At 46.3% G+C, this 22,286-nt stretch overlaps 1 protein-coding gene across 1 annotated transcript; it reads left to right on the top strand.

Annotated features, from left to right (window-relative positions):
• The first annotated feature begins 949 nt into the window (after positions 1-949).
• Positions 950-17,113, top strand: LOC140219028 (endothelin-converting enzyme 1-like). The gene is made up of 3 exons (XM_072288878.1): positions 950-1,316; positions 4,099-4,298; positions 15,053-17,113. The coding sequence occupies exons 1-3, from the start codon at positions 950-952 to the stop codon at positions 17,111-17,113; spliced, it is 2,628 nt and encodes an 875-aa protein (XP_072144979.1).
• Positions 17,114-22,286: the final 5,173 nt, after the last annotated feature.

Below are 22,286 nucleotides of genomic sequence, written 5' to 3'. Positions count from 1 at the left end.
TCCACAAGTCATATCTGATGAGCCTTTCTTGCAGCAGCACTCGATACCGGTTTTTCACAAACACTTTGTCTAAATGTACGCGCTACGCGCCGTCATGCAGTAGCTACATCTTCTTCGCTCTAAAACGCAATGAAACCCAAACATGTTCGCTTAGATGGAAGCTCATTTGTTTTCAGGGAATATTCCAGCAATTTTAGTCATTTCTGTTCCCCGAGAATAGATGTCACAAGCCCGCAGTGGCCAAAGATATCCGTGATTCTGGCCCGTTATGCAGAAGTAGATGATGCCGAGTAAGACGAGCGGGGCATAAAAATGACTGTTGAAATTTATTACCGTTTGGAGCTGTATAGTGTTCGTCTCAACCACGTGAAAATTCGTCCAGCACTGCGCCAGTTCATTGGCGTATCCAGCAGGTTACGTTGCTGTCCCTGCTGCGATTTCGTTTTGCCACATATTATTTAACTACTGCCGTACCTCCGTTTTTATGGTCTGCTTTGCTTCCCTTTCCTCCGAGAGTGGCTTTCACCCACTATGGGGGATTGGCCAAGGATCTTGTGATTTAAGAAAAAGATTGCTCGAATCTAAAAAAAAGATCACTACTGAGAAATTTTGAATAGCTGAAGAAATAAATTTGGCTAAATTTTAAGAATTTAACGAGGAAATCGCCCTGATTCTCTACAACTCCCTGTTCTTCCTTCTTTTTGCCCCTCCCCTTTCCTTGTTTGGCCTTCGCGTCTTGTCTTCGCGGAACTCCAGACACATTTCCTTACCTTTCCGGTAATTCCGTGTTAATAATTTTTCTAGTTTATTTGAAATTTTGATATTTGCGGCTGGTACTTAATTTTTTTCTCGACGTGTAGCCAATATTTCTCATGGGTAAGTGCCATGTGTTGAGCAATTAGCATCGCCACCAACCATAACCTCCCCCCCTCCCCCCCCCAAAGAAAGAATGGAACCATGGACACCTGATCTGAGGTCCGCTAAAAGTGGCAAGGCTCGCAAATCGGCCAAGTCGTCCCCACGCATCTCCTTCCTGAGCAGCAAAAGCGACCAGGCGAAAGCGCTCGCCTCAGTCGAGACGCCCCAGCGCCACGCGAATGTCGTGGACGACTGCCCCGGTGTGGCCGATACGGGCATGCCGCGCGAGGCGCCGGCGTCTTCCGAGCCACGCGAGGACCCGACGAAGCACAAGGCCGCAGACGTCACTGCTCGTGCGAGGCCTGCGCAGGGGCCCGCGATCAGGTCGCCTCCAGCCGAAGCTGCCCACGACGAACCGCGCAGTTTCCATCTCGTAACCCTTTCACGACGTGACTCAGGTAAGCGATTGGACCCACCCGTGCCACAAAAAAAGTGCACCCCATCGCCGCGCGCAACGGAGATCTATAGCTGCGCCGGTGTTACGAACTACTTGCGGTGCTCCGCGGTGGCTGGCACACTGGGCTGCTGTGAGGCTATATATAGAACCTTTTATATTTTGTAAGGTTTTCACACTTTGAAAGTAGGACAGTGCCAATAGAACGAGAGTGCCGCTGCTACAAGACAAGCTGAGTCCGCTTCGGTCGTGGCTGCACAGTGACGTACAATTTCTCAAGTCGGCGCTTACATTCCGTCGTGTCTGGTGTAGCGAGGCTGAGGGACCACTAAGTGCTGACTGAAACAACGGTGCACTAAGTGCACCATAGTTACAATCGACGCTACTGAATAACTTCCACGGCAAAAAGAAAAAAAAAAAAACCCCGTCGTGCGATAAAGATGCAGGTTTATCTCACCCACCTTTATTATGATTATGATACGGTGTACGTGGAACAAACACCCCGTTGTCGTCACCAATATATAGAGCGAGTGTGACTACGACGCAAACGAGAAATTGCCAGCACCGCGCTGCCAAGTACAGAGACAGAAAGCACATTGAAAGCTCGCGTTCGGAAAAATGATGATCGCCTTGAGCGTTGGTGCACGTCTCCTACATTGCAAGTCATGTAACCTTGCGTGACTTCCGTCCGTCACGACCCAAAGCCCGCCGCCCTCTTGATAAGTCCTTCAGGTAAACCGCAAGCCTTGTCAAGACTGATCGCCTTGAGCGTTGGTGCACGTCTCCTACATTGCAAGTCATGTAACCTTGCGTGACTTCCGTCCGTCACGACCCAAAGCCCGCCGCCCTCTTGATAAGTCCTTCAGGTAAACCGCAAGCCTTGTCAAGACAGCTGGCTACCTACTTCCGGGACGGTGGGTGAGCGCGAATTTTTCTAAAGACAGCCGCTGAGAGAGGATCCAGGAAAAGTTCGGTCGCCCCAAGAGCAGCCCGCAACAATAACTAACAATTTCTTTAAGTCATTATCGGAACCCCTGTTGCAGGTTAGACAACGACATATCAGAGGGCAGTAGCACTGGTTGTGACGTTGCGACGCTGTAGTTAGCCATGGTCGTGCTATATAATGTTCCTTGTTGTTCACTGCCATTCTCTTCCAAAAAGAAGACACAAAAATATTTTGACGAAAGGTATGCCGCCATCGACACATTTATTTGCTTCCGCAAAAGAAAGTGGAATGCGGTTGGGCCATCGCAATAAAAAACTATGGAATAAACTTATGCTTTATAGCCACTGCCCTAAATAACTACATATGATCGCATGGTACCCTATAACAGGGCGTTTCAGAAATGCGTTCCAAATTACTTAAATATAGTGAAGATGTGTTAACGAAACAATTTACTCAGGATTGCTTTTACCGCAAAAGAGTACATAGTAAAATCACTCAAACTCGTAATTAGGCAAGTAATTATGCACATTGCATTAACTTTTTATCCGAAAGAGCCAGACGATTGGTCCTAACGCAAGATTTGAAACTAGTCATCAGAGAAGGTTCATAAACGCTTCCTGATATCCAAAAATGTTGACGCTGCCTAATTTCCTACAGCGTTCTGAAATTTCCGGCCTACTTCACCCAGAAAACCGAAACTGCCGAAGAGCGCGAATCTCACGCGTTTAGCAGACGGCCATCAGTGACGTCACTGTCTGTGCCTCACCATCAACCGAGCATGAAGCCGGTATCCTTATCGAGCCGCAATCTTGCTCGCTTCATGCTTCAGACAGGGCTAATTGAAGATCGATGAGAAAGGCCTTGGTCCTGCAGTTGACATTAATAAGATGATGACGGTGATGACTGCAGAGTTTAGGTAAGTATAGTCTATGTCCAATTATAAGTCTCGGTTTACTGCCAGTCAGCACTGTTCCGTAAGCGGCTTTTACCTCGCCTGTAAATGAAAACACTGCCAGCGAATTTTTGGCGTTCAGTAACTCGGAAAAGTATGGGTCGCCTTATAAATCCGCAAAAAATATGTACACATATTATCCAGACGTTCACATAACGGGCTACGCCCACTCTCTCGTAGTGCACTCATGGTGTTCGCACAAGTGTTTGTGTTGTGTTGTGCGGACCAAACGGGTAAATAATACGTAGAGTCCTGCTGCTAATGCATGACCACGTGGAACTGCTGGCTCTATTTTTAGTCACAATGAACCCGGCATCCTTGACGACTCTCGAAAGGGAGAGCTGGCATCCATCTGAACGCAGCACGATGCTAGAAACTAAAAATAATAATAAAAAAGAAGCAACGCAGGTTCTTCGCTCATCATTACCAGTGGACACCTAGGGATTTCTTTGCAGCTTTCGCTCCTGTGCGCGAGGTCGTAGAGTCGATTCTCGTCCGCGGGTGCAGCCCATTGCAATGGCGAACGTTAAAGAATCTCGAGCCTTCCAGGGCGGCGTCTCTCGCAGACCGTATATCGTTAATTCTTTCAATCAGTCCAATCAGTCAGTCACGAATCCACGTGCTATACACTGCTGGTTTCAGCCGAACTCGTTCAGTTAACCGACAGCGTATCACATTAGTCGAGCTGTAACTTAGTGACACAAAAATGCGATCGGTCATAAGGCGTTTTATTCTGCTGTTTAAAGCTCTACAGTGTGTGCAAACTAGATCATCATGAGGCCCTTTTCCGCAAACATTTCTCGCAACCAATGTTCTCCCGCCTTTCTTTTTTCTTTCCTTTTCTTTTCTAACCTTCTGATGTCTCTGTGTGCGCATGGATGGCGAAAGGAAGTGAAGAAGTCTCGTCGGCAGCGCTAGCGGCTGAAAGGGCTACGATAAGGCCACCGCGGAGGAAGGTGGACGCTGCTTGTTCCCCGTCTCCCTCTGGATCCTTCGGCCACCTCGGGCCCCGTCCCAGGAGAGCCAAGGCCGACGGGGCCAGAAAAGCAGGCCAGCGACGACAAAGGAGAAAAAAGCACAAGGGCAGCGTAAGTCGTCCGTTTGTGCATGTCATTTCTCCCGTGACGTTTGAAGTGAAGCTTTACTTGTGGCGTCCGAAGATCTTGCATGCTGTTCTCGGAAGTGGTTGACCCGTCGTGACTGCGGAGTTGGTTGGAGCAGGGCCCTCCATTCCATTCCCACTCCATTCTGTAGGGTGGAAACCTCCGTAATTTCACTCATTTTTTAGCTTGTCGGAATGGTGAGAGTTGGACAATTCACACTCAGTGGGATAGGTGAGCTGAGCCATTCCATTCCTCTAATTAGAGCAAATGAAGCGGTTTCTCTATAATTGTTTGCTAATTGCGCTTGCGTGCCTCGTAACTAAAGGCGTATTTTTGAAGCACTAACAACGTTTCATATATATTTAAGCACAATCTATCTTACTCTAAAAGCATGTGTTGTGGCCTGTTATCTCTGCGGCGGGTTGTTGCCTGCAATGTACCTAATCTATTCTTTAAAGAAAAAAAAAAGATTTTTCGCATTTATGGTGTCCACAGAAATCTCTCTACTTATATGCTGCCAAAACGATAATGAGCCCTTAAAATAAGCATTGCGCGAACGTTCATGTGGTAGAGCGCATGCCAGGTCAATATAACAATCACACTTAACGGGACCTTATTTCAAACACATAAACACGATTTGAACAACACGTGTAATTCGACTGGACAGACCAATACATAAATTATTATTAGATATATTTCATTCTCTCGCTTTACAAATAACGTCAACAAACACATTTTAGCTTCGCGGGATAGAAGTCGCGAATGTTTGATGTGACTTAAAATATATTCAGTACTTCCTATCAAAATAATCTCTAAAATATCACAATTTGCAGCCGACAGCCTAAACTGTGGTCCTCTCTTCCCAAGAACCTCCCTCCTTAAGTCGAAAAAAAGCGAAGAGACAGAGCAAAGACTCACTCTATAGGCTACAGGATATAGGTATGTGTTGTTTTGACGCAAAATTTTTTTTAGTATGTATGTATAGGCTTTGCCCGGAGAATGGATAAGTTGCTGTATGTTCATCTCGCTTCAAATTGCTTTGCGTGATTTTTTGACCCTGCAAGACTTCAGACCCTGAAGACTTCAGTGACCCCTTCGGTAGAGTCTTTTATCAATGGCGTGTGAATGCTCATGAAGGATATGGGACTCAGTATTGATTCTCTTTCCAGTAAGCAATGCTAACGAATAGCAAAAAAGCTCCTCTAATAATTTACAACATTTATAAGGAATGGAAACATCGTCACATGCACGCAGAGCTCATAAATATATGCAGGGTGTGCCAATTAACTACCATGCTCACAGATTTAAAGAAAGAGAAATTGCGTTACTCGAAGAAAACCTAGTGCGTATTGTTTCCAGTAAAGTGGAGCAGCTGCCAGTAATTTTTTTATTTCTGAGATTTAATTCTGTAATTGTAAATAATTATCTAACTCCAGACGTACTATTCCAATTATCAAAGTGTCAAAGAGGCATTTGTAAGCAAAGCTAAGAGACACCTAACTGCGGTATTTTCAGTCACATACTACATGCGTACTAATTCTTGCGACTGATAAATAAACTCCGCGAAATATGAAAAATTACACGTGACTGCACTGGGAGGGTGGGGAGGAGGGGGGGGGAATAGTGTCACCCGCATCATAAACCAGCGCTCTCGAACAAGCTCCCTCTGAGTTAGCCAGAAAGAAATAAATGAAATAAAGAAAAAACATCGTGATCGGGCTAGTTCCTTATCTGCCGTGCGCCGACCGAAGTAACACGTCGCGTTAGGTGTTGGGAACAAGCTGTGATAGCTGTTGTCTTAGTACGGATGGTTTTCCTTATGTTATTTTTTTTGCGACAAAAGCTATCACCGTAAAAGATAATTGACAGTGTCAGTGCAAAGGTTTAAAGGTGCGTTTTGCTTCGTCCCAGTCACCATGTCTTTTTCTAATGAGCAGAAGGAAAACATGATCCCTGCTTAGGGAGCTGCAAATGGCCACACGAAGGTCGCAAACAGGCAAGTACCCGGGGGGGGGGGGGGGGGGAGAGAAGCTCGGGGGGGGAGGCGCCCCCTCCTGAACTTAAGCGGCTAGCCCGCCCTCCCCCCCGCACACGCCACCCCTCCTCACACACATTCTCAAAGCGCCGTCAAATCAATCTGGAGACTTGACAGCATTCAGTGGTCAAGATTTTGCTGGCTTTTTCACTCTTTTTGGATGGCGGCAGTTATCGGCATCTCCTGGGCTGTGAAGGCCAGTTTTCTCATTGATTCGGTGACCGCGCGATTAACTCGAGATGCGTTCAGTTGTCAACGTCTATATTAACGGTCACGCACATCGCTGTTGCTTCGTTAGTTCAAGCTTCTTTGTTTAGACTGATCCAGGGACCAGGAAAGGGATTCAGTTCGTAGTCAGCTGGTCTGTATGCTCGTGAAACGAGTTGCGGACGGAGAAAACGCCAGTTGCGTTTAACTTTTCCTTTTGCTTCATTAATTCTTCAAGTTACGGCTCGCCGCGACGCTGGCGGATCCTCGGACCCATATGCCCGCGATATGTGTTAGATCAGGTGGAAAATAAAATAATGCAAAACAGCGTCCATCATCAAACCCTGCAATAACCGTTAAACCAATAAGCAATATGATTGTCGCCCGTTACCTCGTCTGGGTTTTCCCTAATTGCACGGCACTTTTCGTGCAATACTGGCAACTGGAAACAAGAGTCGCAAAGAGTTGAGAAATTAAGCGATCTACTAAAGGAGAGAGCCGAGGCAACAGTCAAACAGGAAGTAAAAGCGAAAATTAACAAATTTAACCGTTATTTGTGAAAATATTTATGGATCAACATCGTTTTATATAAGAAGGAAGTAGAGAAAACGCTGCCGGAAGAGGAGAATGATTACGTGTGTTTTGAATGGCGCTTCTACAGTTCTCAGTCAGGCCTTCTGGTGTAGCCACTTCACTGCTTTGCTAAACTGGGTGTTTTTCTAACCTTCCGCGGTGGGCGCCGTATACGTCTAGAACAGCAGTGTCCTGCGCTCTACGCGGTTGTACGGGACTGGGGACCACGAATTGTTACACTACTTCCCAACTAACAATACAAGTCGGTTTTGGCACTGAACTTGGTAGAGCAGTAAGCAAGGGATCCAAAAGAATTGGAATTGTTGCGCAAATATACATTTATCTGTAATTCTTCCAGAGCTAATTAAATATAACGCAGCTAGAAATCTTTATTTTACACTTTAGCTTGTTCACTTGTTCTTGGCAGTGTTCTTCCTGCGCATCTTTTGCACGAGTCCATTTGATGTGGTTCCTTGTTTGTCAAGAAAAGGAGAGGTGTATCTCAGAGGCGTACCTGCGAGATACGCCTCATTTCATTTCTCGTTTGCTTGTTTACGCGTCTTTACGGCGAATGGTGGGCATTATTCACAATTGTACTAGTAAAGCTACTCCCCCCTCCTCTACTGCGCATAGAAAATTGACCTTGGGTTGCCCCCCCCCCACCCCCCCACCCCCGCCCCGAAAAAAAAATACTGGGTACGTGCCTTTCCGCAAATATATATCAGTCATGGAAGTGTGGAGGTAGACCAAACGTATCGACTATCATCAGAAATTGTGAAAACCTGAGACAAACCGGCCGCTTCCAGAAACAGCGGCGGAGGACTCCATCTTTGAGTCCTAGCCTACGCACGGATGCTGTAGCATTTATGGCTTCAAACCCTCTTGCTAGCGTGCGGGACGTGGCCGCTCAGGTACCAATCTCCAAGTCATCAATTTGGAGGATTCCAAATGACTCGGCCTTTCACCCGTACCACCTTAACTTGCACCAATGCTATTAAGATAGGGATGTCCAGATTTCTCGAATTGGTTCCTCACAAAAGCCGATGAGTCACCGGACTTTTTGAGCAACATCGGGTGCACGGATGAAGCCAAGTTTTGCAGAAACGGCCAGATAAATTCGCATAATGCACACTGTTGGAGTGACTCCAATCCACACTAGGTAAAGCACACTCGGCACCAGTACCAATGGTCGTTCAATGTGTGGTGCGGAATTTACGCCGGTGCTATAGTTGGTCTCATCTTCTTCGATCACATACTGACTGGACAGCGTTATGTGGAAGAAGTCCTGGAAAGAGTGGTGGATGAGTTTTTCAGCGAAATCCCGCTGTCACGTCTTTCACTTCTGTGGCATCAGCAAGATGGGGCCCCAGCACACAGCAGCAATATAGCACGAAATCGGCTGGATGCGACGTTTAATGCGCAGTAGATTGGAAGGCTCGGGCCTGTAAATTGGCGGGCTAGGTTACCTGACCTTTCTCCACTCGATTTCATTCTTTGGGCTTATGTGAAAGATCATGTATACATGACCGAGACGGACGTCAGATGAGCTCAAGGCAAGGATAACAGATGTCTGCCTTAGAATGACAGCGTCCATCATCAAGAAAGCCACAGAAGATGTGATAAAGCTGATTCAGTACTGCGTAGCTGCAGAAGGCGACCTATTCGAACACGTCCTATATGCAGCAGCTGATGTTCAACGGCGCTTACGAATTCGTAGATAATAAGGGTACGCTGAAATCTGATGATTTTAAACGCGTAAGCATTTCTATTCTTACCCAACGGAAATACTGTCCCTCCGTCCATCCCGTAAGATGATCGTGTTCAAGCATAGCACCCGCAGCAGTGAGCGAATTCACCTGCGTGCTGCCTCTCGCTTCAACGCCAATGAAGCGGCGAGAACACAGCGCCCTCACGAAGCTCTCAGCACATGCCGCACTCTGCCGATTTCGAAGATCGCTTTCAAGAGACAGGCCGCACCGCCGCGAAAGACGTAGTCACCGCCGGAGCAAGGTCGATCACGGTTCATAATGGTTCAGTGCACCTAATAAATGTTGCATGTATTTCCTTCATTTGCTACATCTCGTTCATGATTTCATCCCACGTCCACACGCGCTGCGCGCTATCTGTAACACCACTGTACATTGCTTTCACTCGCCTCCTCTACGTCATCTCGTGCAGGTCTCACTTAACCGTTCGGTGTTGCAACCACGCTTTTCCGTTTCGCTATTCTTTCGCAGTCGTTCTCGCAATTATACGAAACACACCAGCATACTAACATGAAACACCACGACAGTTCTACGGAATGCTTACGCATCATTCAGATAAATCCCAGAGAAGATTCTGCCGGGATCTTTTTTTTCTTTCTTTCTTTTTTTCGCTGTGTGTGTGTGTGTGTGTGTGCGTGTGCGTGTGCGTGTGCGTGTGTGTGTGTGTGTGTGTGTGTGTGTGTGTGTGTGTGTGTGTGTGTGTGTGTGTGTGCAGACGTCCCGTTGCTAAGTCGGCTCATTTACTTTCTTGAATGATCGGTATTGCCTTCTCTCTACACGTGGGTCGCTTCCCGGTCTGTTCATTTCGTTTTTATTTTTGCCACGAACCTGTTTTTTGCAGCACGTATACACTCTCATGAAAAATAAAACTGTCACTTTAATTTGGCTTTGGTCCGAGGTAAGTTTCTGGCGCGAAATATCGCTGTTCGCGCACTCTATCGATGCGGTGCGAGCAGAGCCGGGGTTTTGAAACATTCTATGCCTATTCCATTGCTTTTCGCATTTGGCGCGTGGTCAGAGCGGCGCTTCGGCAGCGTTATCAAGGCGCTTTTGTTATCAGTGTGATCAGTCGGCCTTGACGGACGGATAATAAGTGTGACGTAGTAATGAAAGGAAGGAATATCTGCGAAGCCGGGAAACCTGCTATTGGTGCTCCTTCCGTACCATCATCCGTACCACCTGTCTCTTCGGGTTTGCGACAAGCAAAGCAGTTGCTTTCCATCAGCTTATTTGAGGGCGATGCTTTGTGATGCGGCTGGGAGCGCAGTCACGTGGTATTTTTCATTTTTCGCGAACCTTCATTATCTATCGGAAAAAAAATTACGCAGTTAGTGCGTCGCTGAAAACGTCGCGCTTAGATGTCAGTCGGGGGTGCCTACAAATGCCTCATTGACAGTTTGATAATTACGACAGTACTTCTCGAGTTAGATAATTAACTGTAATTACCTGATTAAATCTCAGTAACAAAAAAGTCACTGGCGGTTACTCCACTGTACAGTAAACAATATGCGCTATAGGCTTTCTTCGAGTAACGCAATTGCTCTTTACTTAAGTATTAGTGCATGAAAGTTGGGGGGAACACTATAATTCACTCAGCAACCGAAATGAGGCCAAGCCGGAGTCACTCAAAATCAGAATCAACAGCACTCATGCCCAGCAGAAGAAAAAAAAGGAGAGATGCTGTAGTTTCTCCGGAAAGGCAAAGCAGTATTAGGGATAGCGAAGTATGAAACAATTTCACGAAAGAACATTCTACCTCCGAGAGACGTCAGATTCTTGGTGGTGCGAGAGGACTCAGACAGTGAAATTGAACTGCCTCCTACTATGAGGTCTCGTATATTATATGCTCATATAAGGCCGTCACTTGAGGGAACAATTCTTCGAGGTCACACGAAGTTTCTTCAAGTACAACTGTTATTACAGGTTATATATATATATATATATATATATATATATATATATATATATATATTAGCTTATATATGCCCCCCCCTCCCCGGAAAAATGAAAACTTTCCGCCTATGCTTGGACCCATCGTCCCGTCCCGCTCAATCAGTTTGGCAGTGGAGCGAGGACATGCAGCGTGTGCGAGGAGCGGCCGCTAAACGCTCTGTCCAATGTTGTAATGGGCGTCATCTTTCGAGCATTAACTATTTCAACTGCTTAGCGGGAATGCAACTGCTTACATCACTTGAGCGTTTGCGCTGCGGTGAGCGCGGTCGGGACAGACACTTGTCAGCATCATTACAATGTTCTTCGAGCCGCAATGCTAGCAAAAAAAAAAAAAAAGTCGCAGTATCGCCAGATAGGCGAAGCATCGTTTTGCGATAGCAAATTAGTACACGGCTATATCATAGAGGAAGACATTCAACATGAGCGGACACTCCCATAGCCCCTAGCGGCCGAATTGACTGTAGCGCACCAAGCGGATGGCATTAACACCGGAACCACACTTCCGGTGTCAGGCGCGCGCGTTTTGAACGCTATAGTTGCTACGCTTTATGACGGCATGCGCTATCGACGTGGCATTTGTTTTTGCTTCTACCGCTCAACCGCACGCCGTATTGGTGAGGAATCGCTTTCTCCTTTTTTTTTTTAGGAAAATAGATATGACTGCGAGCGATCTTTACATGCCTTCCATCGAACCTGTGCAACGTGTAATTTCATATAGTGCAAGACGTCTTCTGCAATAAGGAAGTGTTTATTTTGCTTTATATAAATGCTCGTTCCGGGCTTTTGGTGCGTTCATCCAATCTTCTGGCACCAGGTAAGCAGCTGTAGTTCCCGCACGAAGCTTCACTGGACGGCATCAACTGAAAAATAAGTAAATTGCAAGCATGTGTCATTTTGGTATTTAGACCTCTAGGAACACTACGAGTAGAGGGGGAAACGTGCGCCAATGGTGAATAGGTGACATTACAAAAGCAATTCGCTTTTACATACATGGTGTCAAAAATACCCGACTCATTCCAAAAGATACCATACATAAAATATGACAAAAACATTCGATTCCCAAACACTCCTCCATTCCTGGGCTTTATTTCCTGCTCTTTAAATGTGCAAATACATAGGCGACTGCCCGTTTTCGACACAGCTTGGCCAGTCGACGTGACGGTGCGCCACATATACAGGGGACGTACTCTGAAACGATCCACTTCGGTGATACTATCGCTTCGGTGTTATTATTGCCGTCAGGCGTGCGCTGAGGCTGGTTGAGCGAAATCGAATGACTCAGTCCTCAATCAGCCATTAAACTCATCCTATTTTGTTATAACAGCCAATCAGCGCGCGCCGATGGCGAAGGCGTAACCAACGCGATAGTATCCGAGAGATGAATCTCCGCATGGTTGCCATTGGCTGTTTTAATACAGACGCTCTCTCGACGCTAGCGCCAAGGCCCCCCTTACGGCCCTGGTAGGCGGGCGATACTTTAGAAAAATGGCGGCGCACACGATTCTTTACGTTGTCATGACAACAGTAACAGCAGCCGCGCGGCACCTCCTCATCCTCGTCTTTTCTTATTAGCCAATGCTGCGACCCGGTCGACGGAGTGGAAAGGGAAACGAAACATTATTTTGCCCGGGTCGTTCTTATTATGCCTACACGCTCCGCTCCCTTTTTCTCCCTCCCCCATGCCGCGTGCACCGTTCAATTTTGCTTTCTTTTTGCCTGTACGCGGCGCGTCTTTTTTTTTCAAGCGAAGCTTGTATTGGCTCACAAGTTTCGGTGGTGGTTTCATGAAAGGCGGTTTGATGAATTGACAGCTGCGCCGACGCCGCAGCGTGCATCATTATCAAGGATTCCAGCTGCATAGGCGCGCGCTCACGCCACGGACAAGGTATATGTAAACTGGTAGCGAAGCTTCCATAGAAGCCCACATGTCAAGAAAGTGGAGCTCGTTGTAACCGTCGCAATCTACGTATCGTGGGGACAACTAACAGCAAGCAAAAAATAAAAAAATAAGAAAGCAACGTCGCAACCGGAAATGGCAGGGACGTCAAAATGATGGCAGCCACTGATGTCTTCAGCCGTAACGGGTGCATTATTAACGAAATGTTCATCGCCGAAGCTCGGAACCTGACACAGCGTGCAGGATGCGTAAGGCACAGAGCATGCGAGTGATGCTATGCCGACGCTGCTGCAGGTTTCACCGAGTTCACAATACTGACAGTTGAGCTGACTGAGCCTCTAGGACTCCCGCTATATCATTTTTAATATATAAAAACAAATTTTAAGTTAAAACTTATTGCGTGTTATTGCCATCTTTAGCACATTGCTTAACGTGACCGTTAAGCGTAGGCTGGGCTGCATTGAATCGCCGCGACGAAACGCGCGGCGACGAGCGCGCGGCAACTCCTGCATTGGTCGGGTGCGCGCCGTCTTCCTCCGCCGCGCGCGACGCGACGTCGAGTGAGTGCGGCGCGTGCGGACGCGTTCCAACGCGTACGTCTGGTTGGGGCTTAAGACTATAAACGCGCCTCTATAGAGCCGCCCGAGCCCAGGCAATCCGAATGCAACGAGAACATCCCGAGCTGAGAGAGCGGGAGGGCGAAGCAATCCGGCACCGTTACCTGTGGATTACTTAACCGTGTTAACCGTGACGAAGGTCAAGTGCACGCAGGACAAGGAAGGGCTCGAAATTTTTTGCAGTGGAGCTGTTCGAACCTGGCTGGGTTTCTCTTGACGTCCGCAGCTTCACCGAACTGGGGAATAGAGAGCTGAGAGAGTTAAAGCAGAGTATAAAAATATAATATCGCGCAGCATAGCGACGCGGCGAGGGTGAGTGGAGCCTAGAGAAGGAGCAGCGCGGCCGGGGCACAGGTGATGTGACGTCATTGCCCTCCGATAAAAACCCGTGCGCTCGCTTCGGCAGTCCTCTTCTTCGCAGTGGAAAAAAAAATTATGCGTGGCTCTGCTATCGCAAACACCAGAGACCAGCGGAGCTGGGAGAAGCCCAGCAAAAGTTAGAAGCAGAGCCACGCATGTTTTTTCTTTTCTTTTTTTTTTATCGCGCTTCGACTACGCCGCGCATTGGCATTGTTTGTGAACTGGCGCGTAGTTCGCCGTGGGTTCTTTATGTGTTTGCGCGCACGCAGTCTTTTGCGTCCAAGTATCTTTCAATTCTTCTAGCGTGTGCGAGTCTATAAAAAAGTATGAATTCCACTTCCAACACAACAGACCTTTGGCCTCGTTTTATTGACTTCGTTTCCGAAAGCGTTTTCTTATAACGTGGTATGATACACGCTAATAAAAGAAACAAAAGAGAAAAATACATGGCATGTACATGACTACTAAACAACACAAAAGTTCACAGACAGTGAAATAAAAAATAAAACGCAAGGAATCGCCAATGCCGTTTCATGTACACATAAAAAAAAACAAGATTTTTATGTAATGCCCTCAAGACCAAAGTGTAGAAGAGCTTCTGATATATACACTGAGATATTGCACAAGGCTGGACGATGTGTATGACATAGTTATGACAACTAAAGAAAGCTAAAATTCACTTGCAATGGCAAAAGCCATGACACGCAAAATACCTTAAAAAATTGAATAAAAAGCAAAGATTGTTTTATTGACAGCCATACCAAAAAAAAGGAAATTGCTTATATACCTGCACAAAAGTATATGAAATGCGTGACAGGTTCATTACTACAGAGCAAAAGGAAAAAGCAGACATTGCAGAACAAGAATAATATTGTACTAAAAACGGAAAGACATTATTTTGCACTTGGCCACAAATTGAGTAATGGTGGCAAGGTAGAGCAGAAGGTAGTCAGTTTTCGCAGTAGCACATAGAAAACATTCGCAGAAAGGCCTATTCCTCAATGAAAGCCCAGGTGAAATAAGCCAACAACACGACTTTCACCACGAGTCTTGTTATGGTCTCTCTATATAGCCGTATCGTTTCGCAATGTTACTTGTTAACAGTTTGTCGCTTTCTACATTTAGTTTGTTGCAGTAATCTGTACCGTGCCGTACGATGCATTCGCGTTTTACGTACTATCGACGTTAAATGTGATGATGACGAGTAAAGCCATAGGCTGGAGTAGAGTGCAGCGGTTGATATAATAGCCAAGCAAAAAAATTTACGGGCTGCTTTTTAAAACGCGCACAACTGAGTATCAGCTTCTTGACAGTCATACATTCTGTTCCAGGCGACGGATGCTGCACCTTCGGAACCGAGCGGCGTTGGAGCACGAGGAGCGTTGCCCTCCGTAGTGGCCTGTTTGGTGGTCGTTCTTGTGAGCGCTGCACTGGTGGCCTACATTCGATCAGCCCTTCTACCCTGGCCCCACGAACGGGGCAGCCTGATGTGCCGCAGAAGTGAGTGCCTCGATCACCGGCACCTTGTTCTGACGAAGGTGAACTGGAGCGTCAATCCATGCAACGATTTCGAATCATTTGTCTGCTCTAAGTGGAAGCCGTCGGCTGACCCCTACGCGTATGGCTCGGCACTGGCCAGTCACGCCATCATAGCGTGGTTCAACGGCTTCCACACTTTGATTACCAGAGGAGTTGACCACCTCAGCGCAGTCAAGAAGGCGCGTGGCATGTTTGAGGTTTGCCTGACTAACAACGCTGCTAATGGATCTTCCTCAGTTTTATTGAGGCAGTTCATGTTAGATCGAAAGATACCGTGGCCGAATGATCCTCTACCTAGCGCTAGTCCATTTGGCGTCCTCTTGGATCTGGCCTACAATTGGAACATTCACATCTGGTTTCGGCTGAGGCCGCTGAGGATGCAGAAGGGAGAGCCGCACATCCTGCTTTTCAGGACGGCTGACTTTGTCCCTTTGTGGAATGCGTATAAGGATGAAAACATTCGAGTGGAGGGAGTCCTGAACTACTGGAACAAATTTCAGGACACTTTCGCGATGGACGAGCCCCGCCGTAGTGACGTCGAAATAGAGGCAATAAACTCTGTGGAAAGGAGCGTATTTTCCCAGCTTCAACAGCTACTCGAGACAGAACGGGTTACGCCGGGCGGGTTCTTACTGAAAGATATTTCCAGTGTCACAACCAGCATGCCCTCAGCCGAATGGATGAAAGAACTGAACATCAACGCCCGGGTAGAAAGTGGTTATGGCCCGTCAGACCTCATCATCGCAAGCGACGTAGCGCTCCTGGAAACTATAGACAGGCTTTTCTTGATGTTTGACCGGCGTTCTCTGTTGCTGCATCTGTCGTGGTTCTTCATTCAAACTTTTGCCCCGCTTGAAGACCTGCCGAAGAGTTTGGAAGAGACTTGGCCGTCTGACGTAAGGCGCCGACGGCAGTGCGCCATTCGAATCGAGGACTCGTACGGGTTGCTGGTGAGGTCACTCGTCGTGGTTTCCCGTTTCACGGCAGAGTCCAGAGCCGCAATCGACAGGTATCTCGACCGTGTGACGCAGATAGCCCGTAACAAGATCTCCGCTCTGTCCTGGTTCGCCGACGACTCGTTCAGGCGCACTGCGTCCTCGAAGCTCCAGAACACCAGGGCGGTCCTCTGGCCACCCGAGGAACTGTTGACGAACGAAGGACTGTCCGCTATATACGCCAATTTCTCGTCCAAAGAGGCATCACTGGTCGAGTATTGGATTGACGCCATGAAATCCACTCGCGCACTGCGGGGCGAACCCAAGTACTATGACGTGCTGGACTTCCCGATCAACTACCTGCAGCCCCTCTTTGCGTACGACTACGTTTTGAATAAGGTACTCATATCAGCTGCAGCCCTCGGCCTACCGGCCTACACTGGGCGGGGAACTCGAGCAATGGTGTACGGCGGACTAGGTTTCTCTTACGCCCTGCAGCTGGTGAAGGCTTTCAATCAGGGAGGCTTCAAGGTTGACGCAGACGGACGTGTCGGCGCCAACTCGTGGGCGCCAGAGGAGTGGTTCGAAGCACTCGCCAGAAGGTCAACAGAATGCTCCGGATCACCTGCGAACAAAAGTCTCTTCCCTGAAGTTCCAGCCTTGGAGCTGGCGCATGCCGCTTACGAAGCTTCGCGCGGCGACACGCCGCAAGTCGGTCGCATCACTAAGGCGTTTACCGAGGACCAGATCTTTTTTATCACCGCTTGCTTCAGCCTGTGCAACCTTGCACCCACGCTCGACTCGCTCAGGGGCGAGTGCAACAAGGCGGTCGCCAATTTTGCAGAATTCAGCCGGGCCTTCAACTGCGGCGTCCGCGACCCCATGAATCCTCAGACGAGGTGCTCTTTCTTCAAGTAGCCGTGCCTCTTGAGTTCTGTTCTCTTCGTGTATTGCGACTGGAAACCTCCTCCTCCTCCTCCTCCCGTGCAAGATTTGCGTGCAAAGTTTCCATTTGAAGACTCTGCTTAGGACCCCATGTGATTTGTCGAGACTGTCTCGTACAGCGTAGTTATAGCTGCGCCTAATTCATGAGCTCTTAGGGAAGGTTTACAATAAACTGTACTGAGCGGGAAAAGGCTAGGTTTCAAATGACTGCATAGTTTTGTTTGTCATATTATTACTTGGTATAGCACGTGTAGCATTTGACTGCTCTATAACAAAAGGAGGATCCTTCCTGCGTGTCCTGGCTTACCTATATATACAAAACGAAATTTTTCTCTGCCTTTGTTATATAACATGGCCAGGTGAACAACTGTGCGCAACAAAGAATACCTCAAGTACTCTCTACCGTCGTTCCAGTTCAGTGTCTGTATGTTAAAACAAGTTCGACACAGCCGTATATTATGCTCACATTTGTCTTGGCTTTAAAGCGACACTAAAGGAAAATATTACGCCGAACTAGGTTGAAACATTAGGCTTCTGAAATAAAGAATTTGTGATTCGCAGCGAGAACGGAGCTTTTGTAAGCGATAGAAATAACGCAAATAGGAAATTAGGGTGGCGCCACCAGTCGTGGAGCGTGGTACCTCTCTTGTGCGACGCGTGGCCCAACGAAACGCGGGAGGTGGTCGGCTCGAGGAACGCCGCGGATGCGAGTTGAGACGGAGGTGGCTGATTCGCAGGGAGTGGCAGAGGTGGTGACGTGTAAATACGTCAGTTTCGGCGCGGGCGGCTGAAATTAAGGAGCGGCAGCATGACGTTCGGTGGCACTTTTCTACGCAACAAAGCCTTATGTTGGCGCCCGTCAGCCGTGAAGTGGCAACCGTTTGGCGAAGCAAAGGTGTTCGAGGTTGGCAGCTATCGCCAACGGCAGCCGAAACGCAATTTTTTTTTTTTGTCGATGTGGGTTCAAGTTCCAGCGCCACGGCGAAAACGCGGCCTCTGAACTGCCACATTCGGCTCTGCGGTAGCATGCGTCGCATGGACGCGTTAATCCACCCTTGAAACGCGGCGCAATCGTTTTATCTCAGCCAAACACGGCTCGCAACGACATATATATCGTTTACGCTGGTGTGTCCGCTGGCATGGCGCACTTTATTTGTAGTTATATGTCATAGTGGGGGGGGGGGGGGGGGGGGCAGCTTGCAAGAACGCCACACACACATAAAGACGCCCAAGACACGTTTTAAACTCCAGCTACAAGAATCAAGGCCTGCCGCGGCAACAGCGCGGCACAGGCTGTAGCGATGCGGCGTTATCTATTAGAAAATTCAGAAAATTGGTGAAGCTGTCGGCGAATCCGTGAGGGAAGATGACATAGGAATTTGCCATCGCTTGACCACTAAACACGGCTCTTGCCCCCATATTGTTGTGCAGTTCAACAGCCGGTCAAAGCGGGACGCAGTGTTAGAGAAGACGAAGAAGATACGTTTAAAGACAGCCGATATTGGTTGCCCAGGAAAGACCTTTCTCTACGTAAATGAACGCCTATGCCCGCAGTTAAAGAAGCTACTTCGACAAACTGTGCGCAAGAAGAAAGCCGAATGGAGGTTTGCCTGGTCAAAGGGCGGCAAATCTTTTACGCGAAAGGATGAGAAGTCGTAGGTGCTTCAGCTAACAAATGAAATTGATCTAGAAAAGATCATCTGAACTCGTTGAGTTTCATCTTTAAAAAAAGTATCAATACGACTGCACACTTTCTAACGCCACACGAGTTGAGTCTATCGCTATCCGCAAAAAAAAAAAAAAAAAAGAACCGCCACATTTATTTCCTTCATGTAAATGCACAATCAGCCAGAAACAAGTCAGACGACATAACCATACTGCTTGAATCGTTTGAATTCTCTTTCGACGTCATCATGGTTACCGAAACCTGGTATCGCCACGAATCTGAAGTTTTTCGTTTACCTAGTTATGCTACTTATCTCTTGAACCGGGGTGATAAGATGGGTGGTGGGGTTATGCTTTAAGTAAAAGATGTGTTTGAGTGTGAAATAGTTGAGGTTCTTTTTTTTTTCTATCATTACTGACGATTACGAGATGCTGACTGTGAAATGTAGTTCGGGAATTTTTTTAAATGTAACATGTCTATCTTTCTTACGCTTTTGGACACTTTCCTATCGCGGGCGAATGAAAATGATTACAACCTTACTATCGGCGGTGATATAAATATTGACATCTTGAAGCCCCCAACGTCTTGACCTTTGTGATATCTTGGAATCTAACGCATCTACATATATGTTATATAAAAGAACCTACTCGATTCCATGCTCATTCCTGCACACATACAGATTCCTCTATAGCAAATAGCACAACGGCACCTATTTCTTCTGGTGTCCTTAAAACACATATTAGGTATCAGCTACCTGTATATGTAATTTTAAGCCAAAAGAAATTTCAGTTTAGGGGTGCAAAGCCACCGCATCCACAATTCCGGTGCATATGCCCAAGCACCATTGATATGTTTGTTGCATGTATATCCACGATAACATGGGACGCCGTTTTCCGTGAACACAATGCTAACACAGCATATAATGTCTTCATTGAAACTTTCATAGAAGCCTACAACGAGTGATTTCCATTTAAGAAAAAGCGGCCACGTATGGCAGGGAAACCTTGGATTATTTCAGAGTGCCTTAAAGCTATAAAATAAAAAAATACACTTTACGGGCGCTTTTTAAAATCTAGAGACAAAGAAGACTTTAAGACATTTAGAAAACACAGGAATAGTACAAATTCTCTTTTAAGGAACAGCAAACTTGAATAGTTCAGCAACCTTTTTGACCTTGAGGAAACCAAAACATCTGAAGCCGTCTGGAAAAAGTTAAACATGTTGCTTAATCCATGTTCAAACGGCAGCACACACCCGATTAAACTTACCGTGGACAACCAGATCCTCACTGGTGATGACCTTTCCGAAGTCTTTAATAAATTCTTTACCTCCATTGGAGGGAGCTCACATGACAGTAATTTCAGCCGTTTCATGGGCGCGTAAATAAGCGAAAGTGCATTTCTGTTTCCGGTAACTACACAGGCGGTTACGGCTGATTTCACGTCCCTAAAGAACAGCAGGTGTGGTGACGCTGACGGCCTGGAAATTCGGCCAATTAAAGATGTTATTCTTATTGTATTGTCTTAGAATATATCATTAATTTAATGTTTTCCTTAGGAACTTTTCCTGGGTGTCTTCAGATAGCCAAAGTTCTCTATCTTCAAGGGTGGAAACAAAAATAACATATCACATTATAGACGCATTTCCATACTACCAGTTTTTTTCTAATGTAATTGAAAAACTAATAGATAAATTAATAGTTTAATTCTTAACCAAGCACCACATTATGATGCCTTTTCAGTTTGGTTTCACAAAGCAGCGTTCAAGCGAAATTGCGCTACTAACGAAAAAAGAAATCATACTGGATGCATTGGAAAAGGAAACATATACACTCGGAATTTTCGTTGACTTCTCACGAGCCTTCGATAGAATTAACCACGTTACACTAATTAATAAAAGAGACCACTATGGCTTCCGCAGTAACATATTAAATGCCATAAAGTCATATTTTGAATACTGACAGCAAAAAGTTGAAATTAATGGCTACGCACCTAATTTTAAAGAATTCTCAATTGGCATGCCCCAAAGTAGTATACTGGGTCCGCTACTTTTCAATATCTACGTAAATGACTTGGTTAACATCGATAATAGTACAACTTTCATTATTTATGCAGATGATACAAGGTTATTTTTTAAGGACTGCAATTTGCATAAAGTTGTGGATAAAGCAAACGGTGTCTTAGAATTAGTGAACACATGGAGCATAAGCAATTCGTTAATTACAAACACCTCTAAAACAATCAGTACTCTGTCGTCCCAAAAGTAAGCCCTTAAAATGCGATTTGACCCTAACGACTGGCCCGGAAACAATTAAAATTGAACCTATAGTGAAAACACTGGGAGTGATTTTTCACGAAAGTATGCTATGGAAAACTCAGGCTGAGCTTGTTCACTCTAAACTTTCTCGTAGCGTAAGTGTCTTATCGCGTCTGCGTTTTCTCTCGCCGCAAGGAATTAAACTTTTACTATATAATTCTCGATCTTTATCTACACTAAGTTATTGCTATCTAGTATGGGGCTCTACAACAGAAGAGAACTTAAGCAGAATATATAGACTACAGAATGAAGCTGCACGTATAATGGCAGGTCCTCCACGCGATGCACACTCTAAACCCATCTTCGAAGCCCTAAATTTACAACCAATGCCTGACATTTACAATTCGATTTTACTTAAGCGATATTGTATTTGCCGAAAAAAATTATTATTTTTTATACAGTTACGCATTTAACACCACGCACCTATCCGTATATCACGCGAGCCACTGATGATTGGAAGATCCCTTACACCCGTACCAACTATGACCGCCAAATGACGAACTATTTACTGCCACTAACAGTAAACAGGTTTTACACAATAAATGAATGATACGGTTCTATTTCTCCAAACATCCTCTTTTTATGTGCGCTTAGAATGCAATCCATACAATATACCAAAAGAAATGCTTTCGTCACTGTATAATACCCATGATTTCGTGTTGCTGTTTGCTATGTGTTAAATGGTGTGAAAGCCTTCGTCAAGCCTTGATGGATTTTTGCTTTAGCCCCACAGCATAGCTGCTGTGACTGTTGTATTGTCTCCTCTGGTGCTGAAATAAACTGATTTGATTTGTGCGTTCCTCCTTAGAGATGCTGCAATTGCCGTGGTATGCCGTTGCGCAGCCTGACGGGTAATTCTTTTTTTTTTTCATTTTATCAATCAGCACGCGTATAAAGCTTCAAGTACGGCTTGCTAAGAAACGTGCACATTGTTCTTCATGTTTCTTACTCTGCGAAGTTTAAATGTCAGCTTAAAATACTGTGGCGCATAGCATGCTCACTTTTTCTTATGGAAAATTAGTGCCACAGAGGAAGTGCTACTTGAAACAGGCCCAGCGGGAATTTAACCGAATGAAACCTTAACTCAACTACATAAACTAAAAATGGGCTCAGCAGTTGATTGAAACTCTTAACGCGTCTAAAAGCGTTGTGCACAATTGGTTA

The sequence above is a fragment of the Dermacentor andersoni genome, chromosome 1 (assembly GCF_023375885.2).
Source record: "Dermacentor andersoni chromosome 1, qqDerAnde1_hic_scaffold, whole genome shotgun sequence".
In the NCBI taxonomy this organism is placed as follows: domain Eukaryota; kingdom Metazoa; phylum Arthropoda; class Arachnida; order Ixodida; family Ixodidae; genus Dermacentor; species Dermacentor andersoni.
Note: the sequence above shows the minus strand (reverse complement) of the source record. Positions and strands in the feature narration are given on the sequence as shown.